Consider the following 22,500-nt stretch of genomic DNA (forward strand, 5'->3'; position numbering starts at 1 on the left):
AAGTTTTCATAAATTTTGAGATAGTTTAACAAGAATTCTGCATTAGCCACGAGGGAGAGAGAGAGAGAGAGAGAGAGAGAGAGAGAGAGAGAGAGAGAGAGAGAGAGAGAGAGAGAGAGAGAGAGAGAGAGAGAGAGAGAGAGAGAGAGAGAACTAATAGAAATACCAATAAGAGCCTGACTAATCATCTGTGTGGCCTTTGAAAACGAGAGAGAGAGACAGAGAGAGAGAGAGAGAGAGAGAGAGAGAGAGAGAGAGAGAGAGAGAGAGAGAGAGAGAGAGAGAGAGAGAGAGAGAGAGAGTTTAGCAGAAAGAATGAATGATTGAAAATACTAACACCCTTACCTCTCTCTCTCTCTCTCTCTCTCTCTCTCTCTCTCTCTCTCTCTCTCTCTCTCTCTCTCTCTCTCTCTCTCTCCCACAGTGCGGCAACGACAACGCGTGTGACAACTCCCCAACTACCTACACCCTTCAGCAAACCTTCACCCTTCTCTTCTACACCAACTTCGCCGTCAACTTCCTCCTGTACTGTGTCACGGGGCAAAACTTCCGGCGCGCGGTGGCTGCCTCCTGCTGCTCCTTCGTCACCGCCTCCACCAGCAGGGGCCGCCGCCGCCGCCGCCACCACAGCAGCCGCCACGACCCCCTTCGTCAATACAGCAACAGCACGAGCCAGCGCAGATCTTTCCACACCATTGGGACCTCACGCAAGAATTCAGGTGGGTCTCTCTCTCTCTCTCTCTCTCTCTCTCTCTCTCTCTCTCTCTCTCTCTCTCTCTCTCTCTCTCTCTCTCCATGTGTGTTTGTGTGTGTTTGTGTTAGGCAATAAGAAATAAGGTATCAAGGTGGACGGAAAGAAGTAAGGAAAGAGAGAATTTAGAAAAGAAAAGGAGACGGGGAAGAGGAGAAGAGGACAGATAAAAGAAGAGGAAGGGATCACATGGGATGAAGAAAATTGAGATAACAATATTGGAACGAAAGAAAGGAGGAAAGAAGGAAAGAAGGAAAGGAAGGAAGGAAGGAGAAGAGAGATAAGATAGATAAGGATTAGAGAGACAAGTAAAGTAAAGATGAACACGTGAGGAATAGAAGAAAGGAAGGAGAAAGAAAGAGAGAGAGAGAGAGAGAGAGAGAGAGAGAGAGAGAGAGAGAGAGAGAGAGAGAGAGAGAGAGAGAGAGAGAGAGAGAGAGAGAGAGAGAGAGAAAGGTGCGAAAGAAAAGAATAAGAACAAGCGTATATACAGGTAGATACGAGAGTAAGGAGAAACAGAGTAAAGGAGGAATAGGAAGGGAGGGAAATATGAAGGAAAGGGAGGAGAGAATGGAAACAGGATACCATATTAAACAAACCTCTCTCTCTCTCTCTCTCTCTCTCTCTCTCTCTCTCTCTCTCTCTCTCTCTCTCTCTCTCTCTCTCTCTCTCTCTCTCAACTAACTCCCTTGAAAGACAGGCAAGGACAAAACAAACAAACATATACAAATAAAGACTGATAGACAGACAGGTAATTAGAAAGTAAACAAAATCAGACACACACACACACATACATACGCACACAGATGGACAGGTATGCATAGTAATAGCCTAATTAACACACACACCTGTAATTACTGTACAGGTGAATAAATAGACACGCTGACTAACATAAGGACAGGCAAACAGACAGACACTAATTTGCAATATAAAAAAGTAGTTTGGAGAGAGAGAGAGAGAGAGAGAGAGAGAGAGAGAGAGAGAGAGAGAGAGAGAGAGAGAGAGAGAGAGAGAGAGAGAGAGAGAATGCCTATACCTTCCAAAGTCCTTGTCACCACCATCATCATCACCACCACCACCACCACCACCACCACCACCATCACCATCACCACCACCACCACCACCATTATCACCACCACAAGAAAACCTTAATCCTTCTGTAATTTTTTTCCACTCCATCTTTTTTTTTTCAGCTGCAAGCCAAACACACACACACACACACACACACACACACACACATATGTAAACCTGGTCAGTAGGTCAAGTGGGAGACGAAGAGTAGAAAGAAAAGGAAAAAAAATGGAAGAAGGGAAAGGAAAAGAAGAGGAGAAGAGAAGAATAGGAGAATGGCGAAGAAAAATGGATAGATAGATAGATAGATAGATAGATAGATAGATAGATAGATAGATAGATGGATGGATGGATGGATGGATGGAAAAAGAAAGGGAGAAAGGCAGGAAGGAAAAGAGGAAAAGGAAGGGTATGAAAGCATGAATGGAAGAAAGGAAGAAAGAAAGGAAAGAAGAAAGAAAGGAAGAAAGAAAAAGAAAGAATTACATAGGAAAGACATACTAAATAAAAAAAAAAGAGGAGAAAGGGAACAATAGAATGAAAAAAAGAAAAAAAGATGAAAAGAAGGAAAAGAGAACAGATAAAGGGAAAGAAGAGGGAATAGAAGAAAGAAAGGGAAGATTATATTATACGATTACAAAGAGACGAGCCACAATGAAGGAGGAAAGGAACAGAAAGAAGATAACGCGAATGAACGAAGGAAGGAAGGAAGGAAGGAAGGAAGGAAAAAAGAAAGGAGGGAAAGATATTCTCATCTCTATATCAAGAAAAATAAAAGGAGATTTCTCGCCTCGAATATTCCCTTCACGTTTCAAGGAATGGAGGAAGAGAAAGAGAGAGAGAGAGAGCGGGAGGGAGGGAGGGAGAAGAGGAAGGAGAGGAAGGGGAGAAGTGAAGAAAAGATATTGCTGCTACACATGGGGGAAAGAGGAGATTGATAAATGGAGAGAGAGAGAGAGAGAGAGAGAGAGAGAGAGAGAGAGAGAGAGAGAGAGAGAGAGAGAGAGAGAGAGAGAGAGAGAGAGAGAGAGAGAGAGAGAGAGAGAGAGAAAGAGGAAGGAGTTATTAGATATATCTTTTCTAACACATAAAAAACCTGACTATTAATCTTTTCGCTTCCCTTCATTTATTATACGATAAGGGAGAGAGGTAGCGGACGTGACACTCATCCTGACACTCCACCACCCCACCCACCACCCCACCCACCGCCTAACTGCCACTTAACACCACTCAACACCACCAGCTGCCACTCACACACACACGCGCCCGCCACTCAATATTATTGGCAACAACCCCACTCCCACCACCACTTAATATTGCTACTACTACTACTACTACTATCACTGCCATGATCCTTCCTCATAGATAGATAGGTTGGTGGATAAGTAGATAGCTAGATAGATAAATGAATGGAGATAGAAAGATTACATAGATATTTTTCACACAAACAGTCCCACCTAACTTAACCTAGCCTAACCTCACGCCCACACATACCCACAGGCGGCGTGATCATCAACCTCAAGCTATGGGACCCGCCTCAGCCCGCCTCGCCCGTCCAGCACAACCCCGCTCACGCCCTCAGAACCCCGCCCACCAAGGAGCCGCCCCCCGCCTCCAACGGACTTACGGGCGTGACGCAGCTGGGAGATGAAAAGGAGGACTATTTCTGAGTTAGTCGTAAATCAAACTGAACACCGAATTCTGAAATACTTCTGCGCCGGATCTCCACTACTTTCCAAAGGCTCTAGTTGAGGTGACGCAGTCTTTTTAAGGGTGTTTTTTACGGTTTTGGTGAAAGATTAACTAGATTTCTACATTAACATCTAAAGAAACACTCTTGAGAACCCGGCTAGTCATATCTGTGGCCTTGGAAACTGTACGTGCTGAAAGAGCTAAGCGTTTCTGAATACGGCCCTATGTACGATGTTTTCGGATGATTGTACGATAGTGGTGATTACCGTACGCTCCACCACCACCACCACTACCAAAAAACAAAATACTTTCTCTTATTGTCGTACTCCACAACACACTGTACTTAGTGTTTGTATATCGATGCATATCCTGAATCATGTTTGTATATACGTAGAGAGAGACTGGTTAAAAATGGGAACTGTACAAATGCATAGATAGAATGATAGCAGCATATTTATATACACTGGTTGAAGCAGATAAGTGACAGATAGATGGATACGTAAACATGGATTGATGAAGAGATAAATTAACAGGTAAACAGGTAATTAACAGGTAAACGGATTAGAATTATAATGAAAAATAGACAGATAAATTTATGCGTAGGCAGACAGAAGTAGATAGACAGATAGATAGATAGTAGATAAGTAAATAGACAGTTACAGATAGATAGATACATGGAAGATAATAAACAATAAAGAAATAAAGAAATAAAGATGAGATAGATAGGTGGATAGATACAAATAGATAGACATACATATAGATAAACAGATAAACAGACAGACAGCAAAGAGATATACAGATAACAAAGTAGGCAGCCAACTAGGTAGGTAGATAGATTCATAGATAGATGGATTGATTAACAGATGATGAGATAGACAGACAGATCGATAAAGTGATTCAAGCAAACACAATTACGAGCTGGCAGGCGGGTCGGCAAATACACAAAAAAAAATACACGTTAATTAAAAATAGTAAACAAATAAACAACCACGCTATCGAAAATTAATACAAATTATTGATATTTTGTCACGCTGTCATGTGGCTGCGTTTTGTATGTATGTATGTATGTATGTATGTATGTATGTATGTATGTATGTATGTATGTATGTATGTATGTATGTAAATAGGTATATGTGTAATAACGCTCTATGTATTTATGTATTTATGTATGTATGTATGTGTAGATAAATTTCTATGTACATTTTACCTGTCCATAAGTGTAGTACGGTATTATGTACGTATGCCATGTATGTATGTATGTATGTATGTATGTATGTTTGCATGTATGTACACACGCTTTTATTATCATTACGTACACACACAGTTTTGATTTATAGAAAGTAAAAAAAAAGAAATTAGATGTCACACACACACACACACACACACACACACACACACACACACACACACACACACACACACACACAGACACACACACCATCAAAGCGTTAACAATCAAACAATTACCGTCACATTTTCTCTCATTAATTAAACGTGTTGGGCCAAGTTACCCCTTATTGTTAATTGACCCTTCCCTTGGTGATGATGGTGGTGATGATGATGATGATTGTTGGGTTAGGAGTAGTAGTAGTGGTGATAGGTTAGATTAAGTAGTAATAGTAGTAAGAGTAGTAGTCGTAGTGGTGGTGGTGGTGGTAGTAGTAGTAGTAGTAGTAATCCCAAACAGTGTATCTAAGACACTGGCCGCCACCTGGGAGCGCGAGGCGAGGCGAGGCGAGGCGAGGAGACAGCGAGGCAGCCTACAGTGTTATACGGGGGCGCGTCAAGGCGGGTGATGAATGACCCCACGAGGGACCAAGTTAGACACACAAACCACGTCAGATTGCAGAGTCAAGGTGTCCCTGAGATGAGCTACTGCTTCTTCTACTGGTACCGCTGGTGCTACAGATACTGAGACTTTTTTTTAATATTGTTATTATTATTATTTTATCATTGTTATGTAGTAGTAGTATAGGGGAAGGAGGAGGAGAATAAGAGTAAATAAGAACGAGAAAAGAAGGTAACAAGAACAAAAGAACATCACGTAAAAAAGATACTGAACTAACAACCACCAACACCACCAACACCACCAACAACAACAACAACAAACAAAATACTAGCAATAAAAACCCAAGCACACACATACACACACACACACACACACACACACACACACACACACACACACACACACACACACACACACAAGCATATAAAATTATACAACCAAGCCTGCATACCTCCGCCCAGGTGTTGCAGTGTTATGAAACGCGGCTAAACATTCCTTATAGACTAGCGCCGCGGAAAAGCCTCGTGGGAGCGTCTTCAAAGCAAGGTCTGATGTTGCTTACGAATTCACGTCACCTTCAATAGCTGATCAGTTTGTACCGCAGGTTAGGTTAAGTTCCACCTTTAGCCTGCCCTCGCCCTCCCATCCCCTCCTGTCTGCTCTCTGTCTCGTTCTGTTCTGGATTGGTCTGGTCTGGCTGTCTGCCCCCTCAAGAAATGTGAATATGAGAGGAAAGAAGCAATCTAAGAAAGAACGAAGGGACGAAAGAAAGGACGGAGGGAGGGAAGGAAAGAGGGAAGGAAGGAGGAAATAAAAAATAATATAAAAAGTAAAGAATGAAAGGAAGAAAAATTCTGAAACGTTTCTGCGCCACACCTAGGCGACATTAAAAAACCCACACTTCTTAACACGTTTTTAAGGGTGTTTGTACGGTTCCAGTGACAGACCAACAAAATTTCTACATTATCAAACGGAGAAACAATCTTGAGAACCCGGCAACTCATCTCTGTGGCCTTGAAAAATAGTCGTGGTGAGAGAGAAAAGCGTTTCAAAATACGGGCCAATAGAGTTTTTCTGCCCGCCTATAAATCTGCCTGCCTCACACAGTCTGGCATTTCAAGGGACCGCCGCTCACAAATCACACCCCAAGTAGCGCCAGTCATCACAGCGCTCCGTACCTTGCCCAGTCATTACGCGCGCTCCAAACATTCCGCTCCATCACAAGTTACCCACAAAAAAGGATAATTCAAGAGGCCCCGCGCATCAGATCTTATTAAACTCCACGGCTGTTGTACGTTTTCTGTGCGCATGGGGGTCTTCGCTATTTTGATGTTATAACTACGAACTATTATTATTATTTTTTTATATATATAGTTAATTTGTTACTACACCACAACAATGATAATAGTGATGAAATGCACCATAATCGTCACTGCCCCGTTTTCTATAGCCAAGGGAATCTCCGGTATTTTGTTACAACTTAATGCGTTACTACAGCCTTGCTACAAAAGGGGTATCTTCAATAATAATAATAATAATTATGAAAGCACCTTAATGTCACCACGTTTTCTATGACCAAGGGAGTCTATGATATTTTGCTACAACTCACTATAAAAGTTTAACAATAATGATAAAATAGTAATAATGAAAACAGAACCAAAAACACCAATACACCCATCACGTTTTCTATGCACAAGGGAGTCTACGATATTTTGCTACAACCCATTAAAACAAAGATATCCATAACAACAACAACAGCAATAATGAAAACACCCAGAACACCACCACCACCACCACCACCACCAACACCACCACCACCAACAAGGAAGTCTATAATATTTCACGACAACTTAACTACATCACCACAACATAAAAATACCTATAACAATAACAATAAAAACAACACTATAACCACCACCAACACCACGCCGCTCCACCCCACTCCACCACACACCACCCCCGCCCCCCACGCCTGCCCACTCGCCCCCCATTAATTAATAGCACCATTGGGCAGTTAATTAGTAGATGTGTGGATCAATTATAGCGCACAGATGCAGCTTCTGTGATGGATAATGAGGTGATGGAGGAGGAGGAGGAGGAGGAGGAGGAGGAGGAGGAGGAGGAGGAGGAGGAGGAGGAGGAGGAGGAGGAGAAGGAGGAGGAGGAGGAAGAGGAGGAGGAGAAGTGTTCAATGACAAGAGGTCGCTGAAAGAGGAAGAAGGAGGTGGAAAACTCAGCGGCAGAGAGAATGATGACAGGAGGAGGAGGAGGAGGAGGAGGAGGAGGAGGAGGAGGAGGAGGAGGAGGAGGAGGAGGAGGAGGAGGAGGAGGAGGAGGAGGAGGACAAGGACAGTGATGGAGGAGAAAGAGGAAGTGATGGAGCTTTAGGAGGAGGAAAAGAAGGACGAGGAGATGGAGGAGGAGGAGGAAGGGGATGAGGAAGAGGAAAAGATGATGATGGAGGAGGGAGAAGAGGAAGAGGAGAAAAGTTTAAATATATCTCCCAATATTAATAAGACCTTCTTTATAAACATTGCCAACACAGCGAGGAGGAGGAGGAGGAGGAGGAGGAGGAAAGTAATTATACCTGTGCCTAACTGGTGGAGGAAAAAAGCTAATACCTGGGGAGAGAGAGAGAGAGAGAGAGAGAGAGAGAGAGAGAGAGAGAGAGAGAGAGAGAGAGAGAGAGAGAGAGAGAGAGAGAGAGAGAGAGAGAGAGAGAGAGAGAGAGAGAGAGAGAGAGAGAGAGAGAGATAGGGCATGGAAGGAGGAATAGGAGAGAGGGAGAAAAGACAGGAGGAAAAAGAAAGAAAAAAATAAATAAATTGAGGAAGGGAGGACTGGGGAGGAGAAGAGAAAGAGGGAGGGGGGAAGAAACAAAAGAAGAAGGGGAAAAATTAAAGGAAACAAAGGAAAAAAGAAAAGAAAGGATGGAAAGAGCCTATGAGACAAGACGAGGAGGGGCAGGAGAAAAAAAGGAAAATAAGAAGGAACACAATGGAAGACAAAGAAAGAACAAACGCCCCACCCCCACTATTACCGTTTACGAGGCTGTCAGAGAGAGAGAGAGAGAGAGAGAGAGAGAGAGAGAGAGAGAGAGAGAGAGAGAGAGAGAGAGAGAGAGAGAGAGAGAGAGAGAATAAAAACTGCACTATTTGATCTGAAGTGAGAGACGCAGGCGGGAGGGAGGGAGGGAGGGAGGGAGGGAGGGAGGGAGGGAGGAAGGAAGGAAGGAGAGAGAGAAATAAAAAAAGAAAGAAAGAAAGAAAGAGACAACAACAACAACAACAACAAAGACAGAAAGGAAGAAAGTGTTAAATCAATACTACCATGAGTCAGTCTGCCTGCTCCTGCCAGCCTGTCTGCCTACCTGTCTGCCTGCCTGTCTGCCTACTGTCTGTCTGTCTGTCTATCTGTCTGTCTGTCTCGCTTTCTCACAACAAGGAGGCTAAATCAGAGAATAAAACTAAGACTCGCCAAAGCGCAATGATCGATAAACCCATCAGAAAATGACCAAGATTAAAAAAAATTACACCACAAACAAAGAGAAGCGGCCAAAAAGTGTAGCCTGAGAGGGGGTGGCGTGCAGAGTACCTCCCCCGCTGTGCCCTTCTTCCCCCGCTTTCACGAGTACCCGTTTTCCTTGAGCAACGGCAGGATAGCGTAATCTCTGTTATTTTGCTGCAAGGAGGAGGAGGAGGAAGAGGACAGTATCACAAACGATCACAAAGGAAGAACAAATAGGAACAGATCTAATGATCCTCACCACGAGGCTGTTTGTGGTCTTGTGGACTCTCTAATATGTAAAGTAAGAGACACAGAATAGAAAAGGCGAAGGATCATCTCCCCACCCACCGCTGCCTCAATAAATGGGAGGAGGAGGAGGAGGAGGAATGAAGAAGAAAAACAAGGAGGAGGGGGAGGAAGAGGAAGATATTTAAATCACAACGAGATAGACAAGTAAAAAAAAAAAAAAAGAAAAACAATCACAAAAACAAACAAACATCCCCCCACCCAACTCCTCCACCCACACACAGCGTCACTTACCTTCCGCCTCGCCCACCAGAGGAGTGACGGCCCCGAAGAAGCGCTTGTCGAGCACCTGCAGGAGTTGAAGGGCCGTCTCGTGGATGCAGGCGCGGGGGCAGCCAGTGTTGAGCAAGGTGACGTTCATGATGGCCGTGTAGTGGTCACAGGGGTACTCTCTGCCGGGGTGAGGAAAGGCGAGTGGTTAGTGAGAGAGAGGAGATGATTTAGAAAGTGAAGGCACCACAATACCGCGGTCATATGGCGCCGCTAACAAAAGTAAAAAGAAGTTAAATAAATGATGGTAAAGACAAGATCGCGGTAAAAGGAGAGCGTGGTTAAAAGGAGAGGAATCGGTTGGTTTTAAAAGTGAATCAAGTGGATACGCAACAACACCGGGGTCATATGGCGCCGCTACAAAATGTGTTATGTGCATGCTAACTTTTTTTTCGACTTTTTTTCTATATCCATATAACTTTTTTTCTTTATGGTGTCAATGTTATCAAAGGGCGGCCATGTCAGTAGTAGGGTTAGGTTAGGTTAGGTTAAGTAAGATTTTGTTAGGTTAGGTTAGGCTAGGTTAATTAAGATTTTGTTAGGTTAGGTTAGGTTAGGTTAAGTAAGATTTTGTTAGGTTAGGTTAGGTTAGGTTAGGTTAGGTTAAGTAAGATTTTGTTAGGTTAGGTTAGGTTAGGTTAGGTTAATTAAGATTTTGTTAGGTTAGGTTAGGTTAGGTTAAGTAAGATTTTGTTAGGTTAGGTTAGGTTAAGGTTAAGTAAGATTTTGTTAGGTTAGGTTAGGTTAAGTAAGATTTTGTTAGGTTAGGTTAGGTTAGGTTAAGTAAGATTTTGTTAGGTTAGGTTAGGTTAGGTTAGGTTAAGTAAGATTTTGTTAGGTTAGGTTAGGTTAAGTAAGATTTTGTTAGGTTAGGTTAGGTTAGGTTAAGTAAGATTTTGTTAGGTTAGGTTAGGTTAAGTAAGATTTTGTTAGGTTAGGTTAGGTTAAGTAAGATTTTGTTAGGTTAGGTTAGGTTAAGTAAGATTTTGTTAGGTTAGGTTAGGTTAGGTTAAGTAAGATTTTGTTAGGTTAGGTTAGGTTAGGTTAAGTAAGATTTTGTTAGGTTAGGTTAGGTTAGGTTAAGTAAGATTTTGTTAGGTTAGGTTAGGTTAAGTAAAATTTTGTTAGGTTAGGTTAGGTAAAGTAAGATTTTGTTAGGTTAGGTTAGGTTAGGTTAGGTTAAGTAAGATTTTGTTAGGTTAGGTTAGGTTAGGTTAGGTTATGTTAGGTTAGGTTAGGTTAAGTAAGATTTTGTTAGGTTAGGTTAGGTTAGGTTAGGCTAGGTTATGTTAGGTTAGGTTAGGTTAAGTAAGATTTTGTTAGGTTAGGTTAGGTTAGGTTAGGTTAAGTAAGATTTTGTTAGGTTAGGTTAGGTTAGGTTAAGTAAGATTTTGTTAGGTTAGGTTAGGTTAGGTTAAGTAAGATTTTGTTAGGTTAGGTTAGGTTAGGTTAAGTAAGATTTTGTTAGGTTAGGTTAGGTTAGGTTATGTTAGGTTAGGTTAGGTTAGGTTAAGTAAGATTTTGTTAGGTTAGGTTAGGTTAGGTTAGGCTAGGTTATGTTAGGTTAGGTTAGGTTAAGTAAGATTTTGTTAGGTTAGGTTAGGTTAGGTTAGGTTAAGTAAGATTTTGTTAGGTTAGGTTAGGTTAGGTTAGGTTAGGTTAAGTAAGATTTTGTTAGGTTAGGTTAGGTTAGGTTAGGTTAAGTAAGATTTTGTTAGGTTAGGTTAGGTTAGGTTAGGTTAGGTTAAGTAAGATTTTGTTAGGTTAGGTTAGGTTAGGTTATGTTATGTTAGGTTAGGTTAGGTTAAGTAAGATTTTGTTAGGTTAGGTTAGGTTAGGTTAGGTTAGGCTAGGTTATGTTAGGTTAGGTTAGGTTAAGTAAGATTTTGTTAGGTTAGGTTAGGTTAGGTTAGGTTAAGTAAGATTTTGTTAGGTTAGGTTAGGTTAGGTTAGGTTAAGTAAGATTTTGTTAGGTTAGGTTAGGTTAGGTTAAGTAAGATTTTGTTAGGTTAGGTTAGGTTAGGTTAGGTTAGGTTAAGTAAGATTTTGTTAGGTTAGGTTAGGTTAGGTTATGTTAGGTTAGGTTAGGTTAAGTAAGATTTTGTTAGGTTAGGTTAGGTTAGGTTAGGCTAGGTTATGTTAGGTTAGGTTAGGTTAAGTAAGATTTTGTTAGGTTAGGTTAGATTAGGTTAGGTTAAGTAAGATTTTGTTAGGTTAGGTTAGGTTAGGTTAAGTAAGATTTTGTTAGGTTAGGTTAGGTTAGGTTAGGTTAAGTAAGATTTTGTTAGGTTAGGTTAGGTTAGGTTAAGTAAGATTTTGTTAGGTTAGGTTAGGTTAGGTTAAGTAAGATTTTGTTAGGTTAGGTTAGGCTAAGTTAATTAAGATTTTGTTAGGTTAGGTTAGGTTAGGTTAAGTAAGATTTTGTTAGGTTAGGTTAGGTTAGGTTAGGTTAGGTTAAGTAAGATTTTGTTAGGTTAGGTTAGGTTAGGTTAATTAAGATTTTGTTAGGTTAGGTTAGGTTAGGTTAAGTAAGATTTTGTTAGGTTAGGTTAGGTTAGGTTAAGGTTAAGTAAGATTTTGTTAGGTTAGGTTAGGTTAAGTAAGATTTTGTTAGGTTAGGTTAGGTTAGGTTAAGTAAGATTTTGTTAGGTTAGGTTAGGTTAGGTTAGGTTAAGTAAGATTTTGTTAGGTTAGGTTAGGTTAAGTAAGATTTTGTTAGGTTAGGTTAGGTTAGGTTAAGTAAGATTTTGTTAGGTTAGGTTAGGTTAAGTAAGATTTTGTTAGGTTAGGTTAGGTTAAGTAAGATTTTGTTAGGTTAGGTTAGGTTAAGTAAGATTTTGTTAGGTTAGGTTAGGTTAGGTTAAGTAAGATTTTGTTAGGTTAGGTTAGGTTAGGTTAAGTAAGATTTTGTTAGGTTAGGTTAGGTTAGGTTAAGTAAGATTTTGTTAGGTTAGGTTAGGTTAAGTAAAATTTTGTTAGGTTAGGTTAGGTAAAGTAAGATTTTGTTAGGTTAGGTTAGGTTAGGTTAGGTTAAGTAAGATTTTGTTAGGTTAGGTTAGGTTAGGTTAGGTTATGTTAGGTTAGGTTAGGTTAAGTAAGATTTTATTAGGTTAGGTTAGGTTAGGTTAGGCTAGGTTATGTTAGGTTAGGTTAGGTTAAGTAAGATTTTGTTAGGTTAGGTTAGGTTAGGTTAGGTTAAGTAAGATTTTGTTAGGTTAGGTTAGGTTAGGTTAGGTTAAGTAAGATTTTGTTAGGTTAGGTTAGGTTAGGTTAGGTTAAGTAAGATTTTGTTAGGTTAGGTTAGGTTAAGTAAGATTTTGTTAGGTTAGGTTAGGTTAGGTTAGGTTATGTTAGGTTAGGTTAGGTTAAGTAAGATTTTGTTAGGTTAGGTTAGGTTAGGTTAGGCTAGGTTATGTTAGGTTAGGTTAGGTTAAGTAAGATTTTGTTAGGTTAGGTTCGGTTAGGTTAGGTTAAGTAGGATTTTGTTAGGTTAGGTTAGGTTGGGTTAGGTTAAGTAAGATTTTGTTAGGTTAGGTTAGGTTAGGTTAGGTTAAGTAAGATTTTGTTAGGTTAGGTTAGGTTAGGTTAGGTTAGGGTAAGTAAGATTTTGTTAGGTTAGGTTAGGTTAGGTTAGGTTATGTTAGGTTAGGTTAGGTTAAGTAAGATTTTGTTAGGTTAGGTTAGGTTAGGTTAGGCTAGGTTATGTTAGGTTAGGTTAGATTAAGTAAGATTTTGTTAGGTTAGGTTAGGTTAGGTTAGGTTAAGTAAGATTTTGTTAGGTTAGGTTAGGTTAGGTTAGGTTAAGTAAGATTTTGTTAGGTTAGGTTAGGTTAGGTTAGGTTAAGTAAGATTTTGTTAGGTTAGGTTAGGTTAGGTTAGGTTAGGTTAAGTAAGATTTTGTTAGGTTAGGTTAGGTTAGGTTAGGTTATGTTAGGTTAGGTTAGGTTAAGTAAGATTTTGTTAGGTTAGGTTAGGTTAGGTTAGGCTAGGTTATGTTAGGTTAGGTTAGGTTAAGTAAGATTTTGTTAGGTTAGGTTAGGTTAGGTTAGGTTAAGTAAGATTTTGTTAGGTTAGGTTAGGTTAGGTTAGGTTAAGTAAGATTTTGTTAGGTTAGGTTAGGTTAAGTAAGATTTTGTTAGGTTAGGTTAGGTTAGGTTAGGTTAAGTAAGATTTTGTTAGGTTAGGTTAGGTTAGGTTAAGTAAGATTTTGTTAGGTTAGGTTAGGTTAGGTTAAGTAAGATTTTGTTAGGTTAGGTTAGGTTAGGTTAGGTTAAGTAAGATTTTGTTAGGTTAGGTTAGGTTAGGTTAAGTAAGATTTTGTTAGGTTAGGTTAGGTTAGGTTAGGTTAGGTTAAGTAAGATTTTGTTAGGTTAGGTTAGGTTAGGTTAAGATTTTGTTAGGTTAGGTTAGGTTAGGTTAGGTTAAGTAAGATTTTGTTAGGTTAGGTTAGGTTAAGTAAGATTTTGTTTGGTTAGGTTAGGTTAGGTTAAGTAAGATTTTGTTAGGTTAGGTTAGGTTAGGTTAAGTAAGATTTTGTTAGGTTAGGTTAGGTTAAGTTAGGTTAGGTTAGGTTAGGTTAGGTTAGGTTAGGGTTAAGTTAGGTTAGGTTAGGTTAAGTAAGATTGTTAGGTTAGGTTAGGTTAGGTTAGGTTAAGTAAGATTTTGTTAGGTTAGGTTAGGTTAGGTTAGGTTAGGTTAAGTAAGATTTTGTTAGGTTAGGTTAGGTTAAGTTAGGTTAGGTTAGGTTAGGTTAGGTTAAGTTAGGTTAGGTTAGGTTAGGTTAAGTTAGGTTAGGTTAGGTTATGTTAGATTAAGTAAGATTTTGTTTGTGGTGTGAATATTGACGATGGGCGTGGGTGGCAGTAATAGTTAGGTTGGGTTATTTTTTTTTCTTTTCGTTATTTATTTATTTATTTACTTATTTTATTTTATTTTCCAGTAATAGGGGTAGGTTAGGTTACGTTAGTTTTTCCTTTTTGATTTTTTTTTTTTCTTTCTATGTGTGCAGTGAATGTTATGGAGGGGCGACCACATCAGTAATAGGGTTAAGGGCGAGGCGAGGCGAGGGGCAGCGAGGGACACGTGGGGAAGTGCGACGAGGGCAGCGTGCAGGGGGTAGATAAGACACACCCGCTACATTAACCAACAAGTGTATTAACTACTGGGAGCCACGTTGCTGTATAAAAGGGGTAAAAGTGGATATTGAACAATTCTCTCCACCCTTTTGTAGTCGTGCCTCATCCCAAGAGAGACAAAGACAGACAGAAAAAAGAACAGTTCATTTTCCTCATATCAAATACAGGGAGGTGTTAAAAAAAGGGGTAAAAGTAGATAATGAACAATTCTCTCACCCCTTTATAGTTGTACCTCATCCCAAGAGAGAGAGAGAGAGAGAGAGAGAGAGAGAGAGAGAGAGAGAGAGAGAGAGAGAGAGAGAGAGAGAGAGAAAAAACTGCTCATTTCCCTCATGCAAATATCAACAAATGGGAGCCACGCTGTTATAAAAAGGGTGGATGGCTATTTAACTTTTCTCTCCAGTCTTTTATAGTTCTGCCTCACCCCCAAAAGAGACAATAAAGACAGTGCTAGTTATAGAGGTTTCCAATCATATTACCAACCTTAGTAATAATATAACAAGCATAAATTCCACTCATGCCACCACAAACAGGTCCACACGAGAGAACAAAGCGATAGTAACAGAGATAGCAATACTTATTAACGTTGCCAGTCATATCATCACCCTTAGCAACAGCATAGCAAGAATAGACACAAAATTACACCCAGGACACGACAAAACACCCCTGTGGCTTTTGGAACGAGTCCACAAAAGCGAACAAAAAGTCTAAAAGAATAGAAACTTTCGTCTCAGTAGGAGGCAAGAAGGAAGGGAAGGAGGGAGGGTGGTGCCATCTATCCGTGCACCGGCGTAACAATATGGGACAGGAAGGCAACAGGGGGACTGAACTAAATCCTGCTTAAGCCACCCAAAAAAATTCAAGGGGGCCGTGCGCTGTGAGTGAAGAGACAGATAGGACGAGATGCAAGGAACGAGAGCTGATAAGGCAACACGGGAGGAGATGGAAGAGGGAGCTGAAAAGGAAGATTAGAATTATAGTGAAAGGAAGAGAGTACGGTAAAGAGACGGAGAAAAACACATGATGAAAGTAACGAGAACAGATCAAGTAACACGAGACAAGATAAGACAGAGACGAGAATAATTAGAGGGAAGTTAAGTACGGGATAGAGATAGCAAGAAGGGGAGAAATGGAAGCTGATACGGCCATACGACAGGAGATAAGCGTAATTAACAAGTAGGATTAGATATACAGTTAAGAGAAGCCATCACAGGAGAGAAAGAAGGGGGAGAAAGAGATGTAGAAAAAGGGAAAAACGGGGAAGATAAGATAGGAATAAACGAAAGGAGAGTTGGAAAGGAGAATATGGTTAAGAAAAGGAAGTGGAAAAGAGAGGAAGAGAGACGAGGATAAGACAATAGATAAGAAGATTGTGAATGAACGAGACACAAAGGAGGGATGACTAAAGAAATTATAAAGAAGAAAGCTATAGAGAGAGAGAGAATGAGAGAGAGAAAGAAGGGGATGATAAAGAGAAGGAAAAAGAAAAGGAAGAGAGAAATGGAAGGAGGGAAACTTAGTGGAAAGGAAAGAAGGAGCCAGACGATAAAGTTACTATGAAAGGAGAGGAAAGGAAGTGGGCGGAGAAGAGAATAGGAAGGAAGAAAAAGGGAGAGAAACTGGATGTAAAAAGGAAAACTGAATAGAAAAAGCAGAGGGAAAAAGATGTGGACGAAAGGGGAATCAAAAGAGGAGAGGGATAAAGGGATTGTAACGAGAGAGAGAGAGAGAGAGAGAGAGAGAGAGAGAGAGAGAGAGAGAGAGAGAGAGAGAGAGAGAGAGAGAGAGAGAGAGAGAGAGAGAGAGAGAGAGAGAGAGAATTTCTACCCCATTAAAATTTATAAAAATGTTCAATCTCAACATTTTTACTTATTTATTTATTTATTTCCTAACTTAAAAGAGGGATATTTTTGTTTCTTTAATTTTCTCTTCCCTTTCCACGTTTTTCTTTTATTTCTTCCTCCATTCTTTCTTATATTTTGCTTCTTCCTATGTTCCCTTTCTAAATTCTTGTTGATTTGTTCGTTTGTCTCTTCTTTCCTTCTCCCTTGTTATTTATCTTCCTCTTCTTTTTTTTTGTTTCCCAATTTCTTTCCTTCTCTCTTGTTTTTCTTGTTTTTTTTTTTTTTGTTCCTTGCTGTCCTCTCTCTTAATTCTTGTTTGTTTACTCTTCGTTTCTTCCTTCCTCCTCCCTTGTTTCTTTTCTCTTCTCTTGTTTCTCTTTAACTGTTCTCTATGTTTCTCCTTTTCTTTTTTTACTTCATGAATTTTAGCTGATAATCTTTTTCTTTTCGTTTCTTCATTTTTTTCTCCTCCCTCCTTGTTCCTTCCTTTCTTATCTAATATTCCTTACTATCTTTACTTCATCAATTCTTTCTCCTTATCTTTTCTTTTCAGGTCTCTAAATTTATCTTCTTCTCCTTTCTCCCTTCCTTTTTTTTTTTATCTCATTCCTAACATCACTACCAAAACTCCCTTATTTCATCACGTAGCTTCTTCACGCATCTCACAAGACACCCCAACGGAGTCCAAAACCTCAAAAAGTATTAAAAAGTATCTACGTTCCTTTCACCCTAACAAAAAGAGCCCCCAAACCTTCCCTTCACGCCCTTCAGAGCTTGGAACAAAAAGCCTTAATCATTACACCAACCTTTTCCTTCTCGTTCGTTTTCTTTTTACCGTTTTCTTCTACAGTGAGTTATTCGTCGAGAGAGATTTTCAGCTACATCTACTCAACATCAGTGTGGGGGTAGGGAGGGCAACGGAGGGAGTGAATTGGAGGGCTACGTGTGGGCTAAGAGTGACTTGAGAGCTGGAGAAGGCTGTGTGGGAAGCAGGAGATTGAATTCGGGTTATGGGGAGGGGGGACTAAAGAAAAAAAAAAGTTGAAAGGAGTGGAAAAGGGTGAGAAACGGCAGATATAATTCATTATAAAGAACTGGAAGGGGGCTATGGAAGGGGCTGGAAAGGAAAAATAATAATGAACAAATAATACTGAGACTAGAACAGGCAAAAGATGAAAAAATAAACAAATAGATAAAGAAGCTTGTAAGAGACGAAGAAAATGTGGGTGTCTGAAGAGGCGATGACTGACAGGGCTGGACTGACAGAGGCAGGAGTGAAGCAGCGTCAGGGGAGAGGAAGGAATGCAGAGGAGGAGGGAGGACACAGGGAACAAGTGGCAGAAAAGACGAAAGACAGGGAATGATGAAAGGAAGGGATAAAAAGGAAGGGACAAGGCACGATAATGAGAGACAGACGTGAGTGGAAAGACGAAAATACATAGAAGGGAGGCGAATATAATGAGAGAGAGAGAGAGAGAGAGAGAGAGAGAGAGAGAGAGAGAGAGAGAGAGAGAGAGAGAGAGAGAGAGAGAGAGAGAGAGAGAGAGAGAGAGAGAGAGAGAGAGAGAGAGAGAGAGAGAGATATGGAAGGGAAGGGAAGAGAAGAAGAGTGAATTATAGAAAGAAAGAGGAGGGGAGGGGAGGGGAGGGGAGGAACATGTAAGGAAGAGTGAATTAAAGAAAGGAAAGGAAGGGAGGGAGGGAGGGAGGGAGGGAGGAAGGGAGGAAGGGAGGGAGGGAAGGAAGGAAGGAAGGGAGGAAAATCAGTTAAGGAAGGATAAAGGGAGGGAGGGGAGGAGGGAGAGAAGGGAGAGAAAAAAATGAGTTAAAAGAACAAAAAGGGAGAAGGAGAGATATGGAGGGAGAGAGGGAGGGAGAAAAGAAAATAAGTTAAAGAAAAATAAGGAGAATAAGGGAGAAATGAAGGAAGGGAAGGAATAAAAGCGAATTAAGCAAAAAAGGATAAAAGGAGAGAGAGAGAGAGAGAGAGAGAGAGAGAGAGAGAGAGAGAGAGAGAGAGAGAGAGAGAGAGAGAGAGGGGGGAACGATTAAGGAAGTTAATTGAAATATGAAATAACGCAAAAAATAAAAAATAAATAAATAAATAAAAAAGACGAGAAAATTAGGAAAGGAGGAAGAAAAAGGAGAAAGGAAAGAGGGAGAGAGAAAAAAATAAGGAATAGCAGACTGGAGAACAGGAATGTGATAAAACGAGGAGGAAAAGAATGAGAAGAAAAACGACAAAAGAGACGAAGACAAGGAGAGAAAAAGGAAGGAAGGAAGGAAGGAAGGAAGGAAGGAAGAAAGGAAGGAAGGAAGGAAGGAAGGAAGGAAGGAAGGAAGGAAGGAAGGCAGGAAGGAAGGAAGGAAGGCAGGAAGGAAGGAAGGAAGGAAGGAAGGGAAGGACAAGGAAAGGGAAAAAAGATAAAGAATAAAGAAGGAAAGGAGGGAAGAAGGAAGAAAGGGAGAATAAAAGAGGGACAAGAGATAGAAAAAAGAAGGAAGGAAGGAGAGAGAAAGGAAGGAAGAGAAGGAGAATAAGAGAGGGACAAAAGACAGAAGAGGAAGAAAGAGAGAGAGAAAAGAGAAAGAAATGAGAAATGAGGGAGAAGAGAGGGACAAGTTATAGAGAAGGAACGAAGGGAGGGAAGGAGGGAAGAGAGGGAGAAGAAGAGAGGGAAAAAGAACAAAGGAGGGGAAGGAAGGGGTTGAAGGAAGGAAGGGGGAGGAACTCTGCACGATATAAAAACTAAATGGGATCAAACTTTGGTGCCAAAAATAACGAGAAAAGGAGGTGAAAAATACCATAACCAGAGAGAGAGAGAGAGAGAGAGAGAGAGAGAGAGAGAGAGAGAGAGAGAGAGAGAGAGAGAGAGAGAGAGAGAGAGAGAGAGAGAACGCAATCAATCAAGAGTGACGTAATATTTCTTCACGATGCCGGCAGAGTAACAAGGATAAGATAGATGGTGGTGGTGATGGTGGTGATGATGAAAGTAACAACAATAACAATAACAACAACAACAAAAATAATAGTAGTTGTAGTAGTAGTAGTAGTAAAGATAAGAGGAGAAAGAGAAAAAGGTGGAGGAGGAGAAGAGATAAGAGGAAACAGAGGACGACGATTAGGAGGAAGAGGAGGAGGAGGAGGAGGAGGAGGAGGAGGAGGAGGAGGAGGAGGAGGAGGAGGAGGAGTGGAAGTAGAAGAGGAAACTGAGAATAAAAGATAGGCTAAGAAAAAGGGGAGAAACAGAAGAAGGAAGTAGAAGACGAGGAGGAGGAGGAGGAGGAGGAGGAGGAGGAGGAGGAGGAGGAGGAGGAGGAGGAGGAGGAGGAGGAGGAGGAGGAGGAGGAGGAGGAAGCATTGCAAACCTCCAGGTGAGGGATTAATAATAGGTTCCTGCCCTGGCGGTGATGAGGTGTCAGCGCCAGGTGCCCCCGCCCCCCGTGATCCCCAATTAAGTAAAGGTGAAAACAGGTAATTGAACATGTGGCCTTACCCTCCCTCCCCCCTCCCAACCTCTTTAGTCCCTCCTTCGGTCCCTCCTTCGGTCTCTCTCTCTCTCTCTCTCTCTCTCTCTCTCTCTCTCTCTCTCTCTCTCTCTCTCTCTCTCTCTCTCTCTGTATATCTCCCTTTCTTCTCTTTATTCATATTTCGTTTAGTTTCTATCCTTTTAAAATCCCTCTTTCGGTCTTTGCTTCTTTGTTCCCTAATCTCTCTCTCTCTCTCTCTCTCTCTCTCTCTCTCTCTCTCTCTCTCTCTCTCTCTCTCTCTCTCTCTCTCTCTGTGTGTGTGTGTGTGTGTGTGTGTGTGTGTGTGTGTGTGTGTGTGTGTGTGTGTGTGTGTGTGTGTGTGTGTGTGTGTGTGTGTGTGTGTTCCATCTTTTCTTTCATTTTTCTCCCTTTTCTTCTTCTATTCTTCTTTCATTCTTTTCCTCGTTCTTCAAGTGTCCTTATGTCCTATTCTCCCTCCTTCTTTCCCTCCCTCCTTCCCTCGTTCCTTCTTCAGCGTCTTTTCCTTCCGTTCTATCTCCTCCTTCCCTCTTTTCTCCATGGTCCTTCTTTCCTTCCTTCCCTCCCTCCTCCATCTCTCATTAGGCGTCTTTCCTTCCCTCCCTCCCTCCTTCAGCGTCCTTCCCTTCTCCTGCGTATATCCCTCCTTCTCTCCCTCCCTCTCTCTCCTTTCATCTGTTACCTCCCCTCCTCCCTTCAATTTCCCTCCTATCGCCTCCTCCTTCACCTTTCTCCCTCCTCCATTACCTGAACACCTTGCTGGCACGGTATTATAATTAGCTCACCTGTTTCACACCCCTCCCACACACACACACACACACACACACACACACACACACACACACACACACACACACACACACACACACACATTTATAAGTTAATGACGAAAACTCTCCTTAGTGTTCTTTTAAAATTGTATTCACCAATATTATTATTATTATTATTATATTATTATTATTATTATTACTATCATCGCCATTCATTAAACACGTGACGCCAAACACCTGGCCATCAGTGAGTGAAATTTAAAACACCTGTTGATATCCGTCTTGACACCTGTGGCTCTAACTCGCCTCCTTGCATACCTAACACACACACACACACACACACACACACACACACACACACACACACACACGTAGACAATTATACCAGGAAGAGAGAGAGAGAAAGAGAGAACCACCTCCACCACCACCACCACCACCACCACCAGGAGTAGAAGTGATACTGGGAATCTGATATACCGCAAACACTTGACATAGCTACTTCAGTATAACGAGATGAGAAGGAGGAAGAAGAGGAAGAGGATGAGGAAGAGGTGGAGGAGGATGAGGAGGAGGAGGAGGACAAATCACCAACCCAATCAGAACTTTCTTTTACTGATTTTTCTTTTTTTTTTTTGGGGGGGGGGCGAGGGGGGGTTGTGCAGGGAGGAGGGAGGCAATCAAGAGGACTTCTCTACCATGTGTGTGTGTGTGTGTGTGTGTGTGTGTGTGTGTGTGTGTGTGTGTGTGTGTGTGTGTGTGTGTGTGTGTGTGTGTGTGTGTGTGTGTTTCTTGGTCATCGTCCATCACGAGAATATTAAGAATGGATTGATTGATTGACTGGGAGGAGGAGGAGGAGGAGGAGGAGGAGGAGGAGGAGGAGGAGGAGGAGGAGGAGGAGGAGAATGAAGAAGAGAAAGAAGTGATAACAGCGGTATAACAGGTAACTCTCTCTCTCTCTCTCTCTCTCTCTCTCTCTCTCTCTCTCTCTCTCTCTCTCTCTCTCTCTCTCTCTCTCTCCAGCCAACGAAAGGTGCTTGGCTTCAAATCTTTCCCCACCACCACCACCACCAGAGGGTCATGCACTTAGGTATACAATCATCAGATAGTCACCATCAGCAAGTGCTTTTTCTCGATACATTCAGCTCATCAAAGGCCGGTGCTTTCTTTATACACGAATAAACGTGAACTGTGAGAGGCTGGGAGGGGTTGAGGGGGCTTGAAGGGGCTTGGAGAGGCTGGGAGAGCTTGGGTAAAGCTGGGAGGGACTGGGAGGGACTGGTAGAAGAAACTAGGAAAGGCTGGGAGGTGGTAAGAGAGGCTGCGACGAGCCGGGAGGAGTTAGGAGGGACTGGGAGAGACTGGCAGGAATTGGGAGAGGCTAGGAAGGACTGGGAGAGGCTAGGAAGGACTGGGAGAGGCTGGGAGGCACTACAAGGGTTGGAAAGGACTGAAAGGGGCTGTGAGGGGCTGGTAGGGGCTGGGTGGGAGTCACCGTGGTCACCAGAGATAGAGGGGGCTGTCTGGTGCTTTGATCACTTGCTCAGAGAGAGAAAGAAAAAAAGAAAGCCTCATTAAAAGATACTAGATTCATTTTTCCATTCATAACCTCCACTGCAAACTTTTCCGGTCTATTTCCTGCCTCACGTGGGCGAGCCAGAGGTATAAAATCGCCAGGAAACAGAGGGTGAAATGCGTCTTTTGTGTCACCTCCCCTGGCCTGTCCTCCCCCGCTCTCTGATCCCCGCGCGGCATAGTTGGTTACAGGGTGGAAAGACTCACCGCTCATGCTGCCCCCTGGTAACCCAACGCGGAAATTATCTTATGGATTGAAAGGAAGCAGTTACTGGTGTGTATG

At 41.7% G+C, this 22,500-nt stretch overlaps 2 protein-coding genes across 2 annotated transcripts in view; one reads left to right on the forward strand and one right to left on the reverse strand.

Moving 5' to 3' along the window:
• LOC135115792 (growth hormone secretagogue receptor type 1-like) overlaps nt 1–4,850 on the forward strand; it is an 8,090-nt gene extending 3,240 nt beyond the window's left edge. The window contains exons 2-3 of the mRNA XM_064032805.1: nt 425–719; nt 3,323–4,850. Of these exons, the coding sequence (XP_063888875.1) occupies nt 425–719; nt 3,323–3,492 (465 nt within the window). The 3' untranslated portion in view covers nt 3,493–4,850. The remainder of the gene's footprint in view (nt 1–424; nt 720–3,322) is intronic.
• LOC135115647 (protein furry-like) overlaps nt 1–22,500 on the reverse strand; it is a 99,106-nt gene that overhangs the window by 53,618 nt on the left and 22,988 nt on the right. Inside the window, exon 22 of the mRNA XM_064032570.1 lies at nt 9,351–9,508. Within this exon, the coding sequence (XP_063888640.1) occupies nt 9,351–9,508 (158 nt within the window). The remainder of the gene's footprint in view (nt 1–9,350; nt 9,509–22,500) is intronic.

Source organism: Scylla paramamosain, chromosome 29, assembly GCF_035594125.1.
Source record: "Scylla paramamosain isolate STU-SP2022 chromosome 29, ASM3559412v1, whole genome shotgun sequence".
NCBI lineage: Eukaryota > Metazoa > Arthropoda > Malacostraca > Decapoda > Portunidae > Scylla > Scylla paramamosain.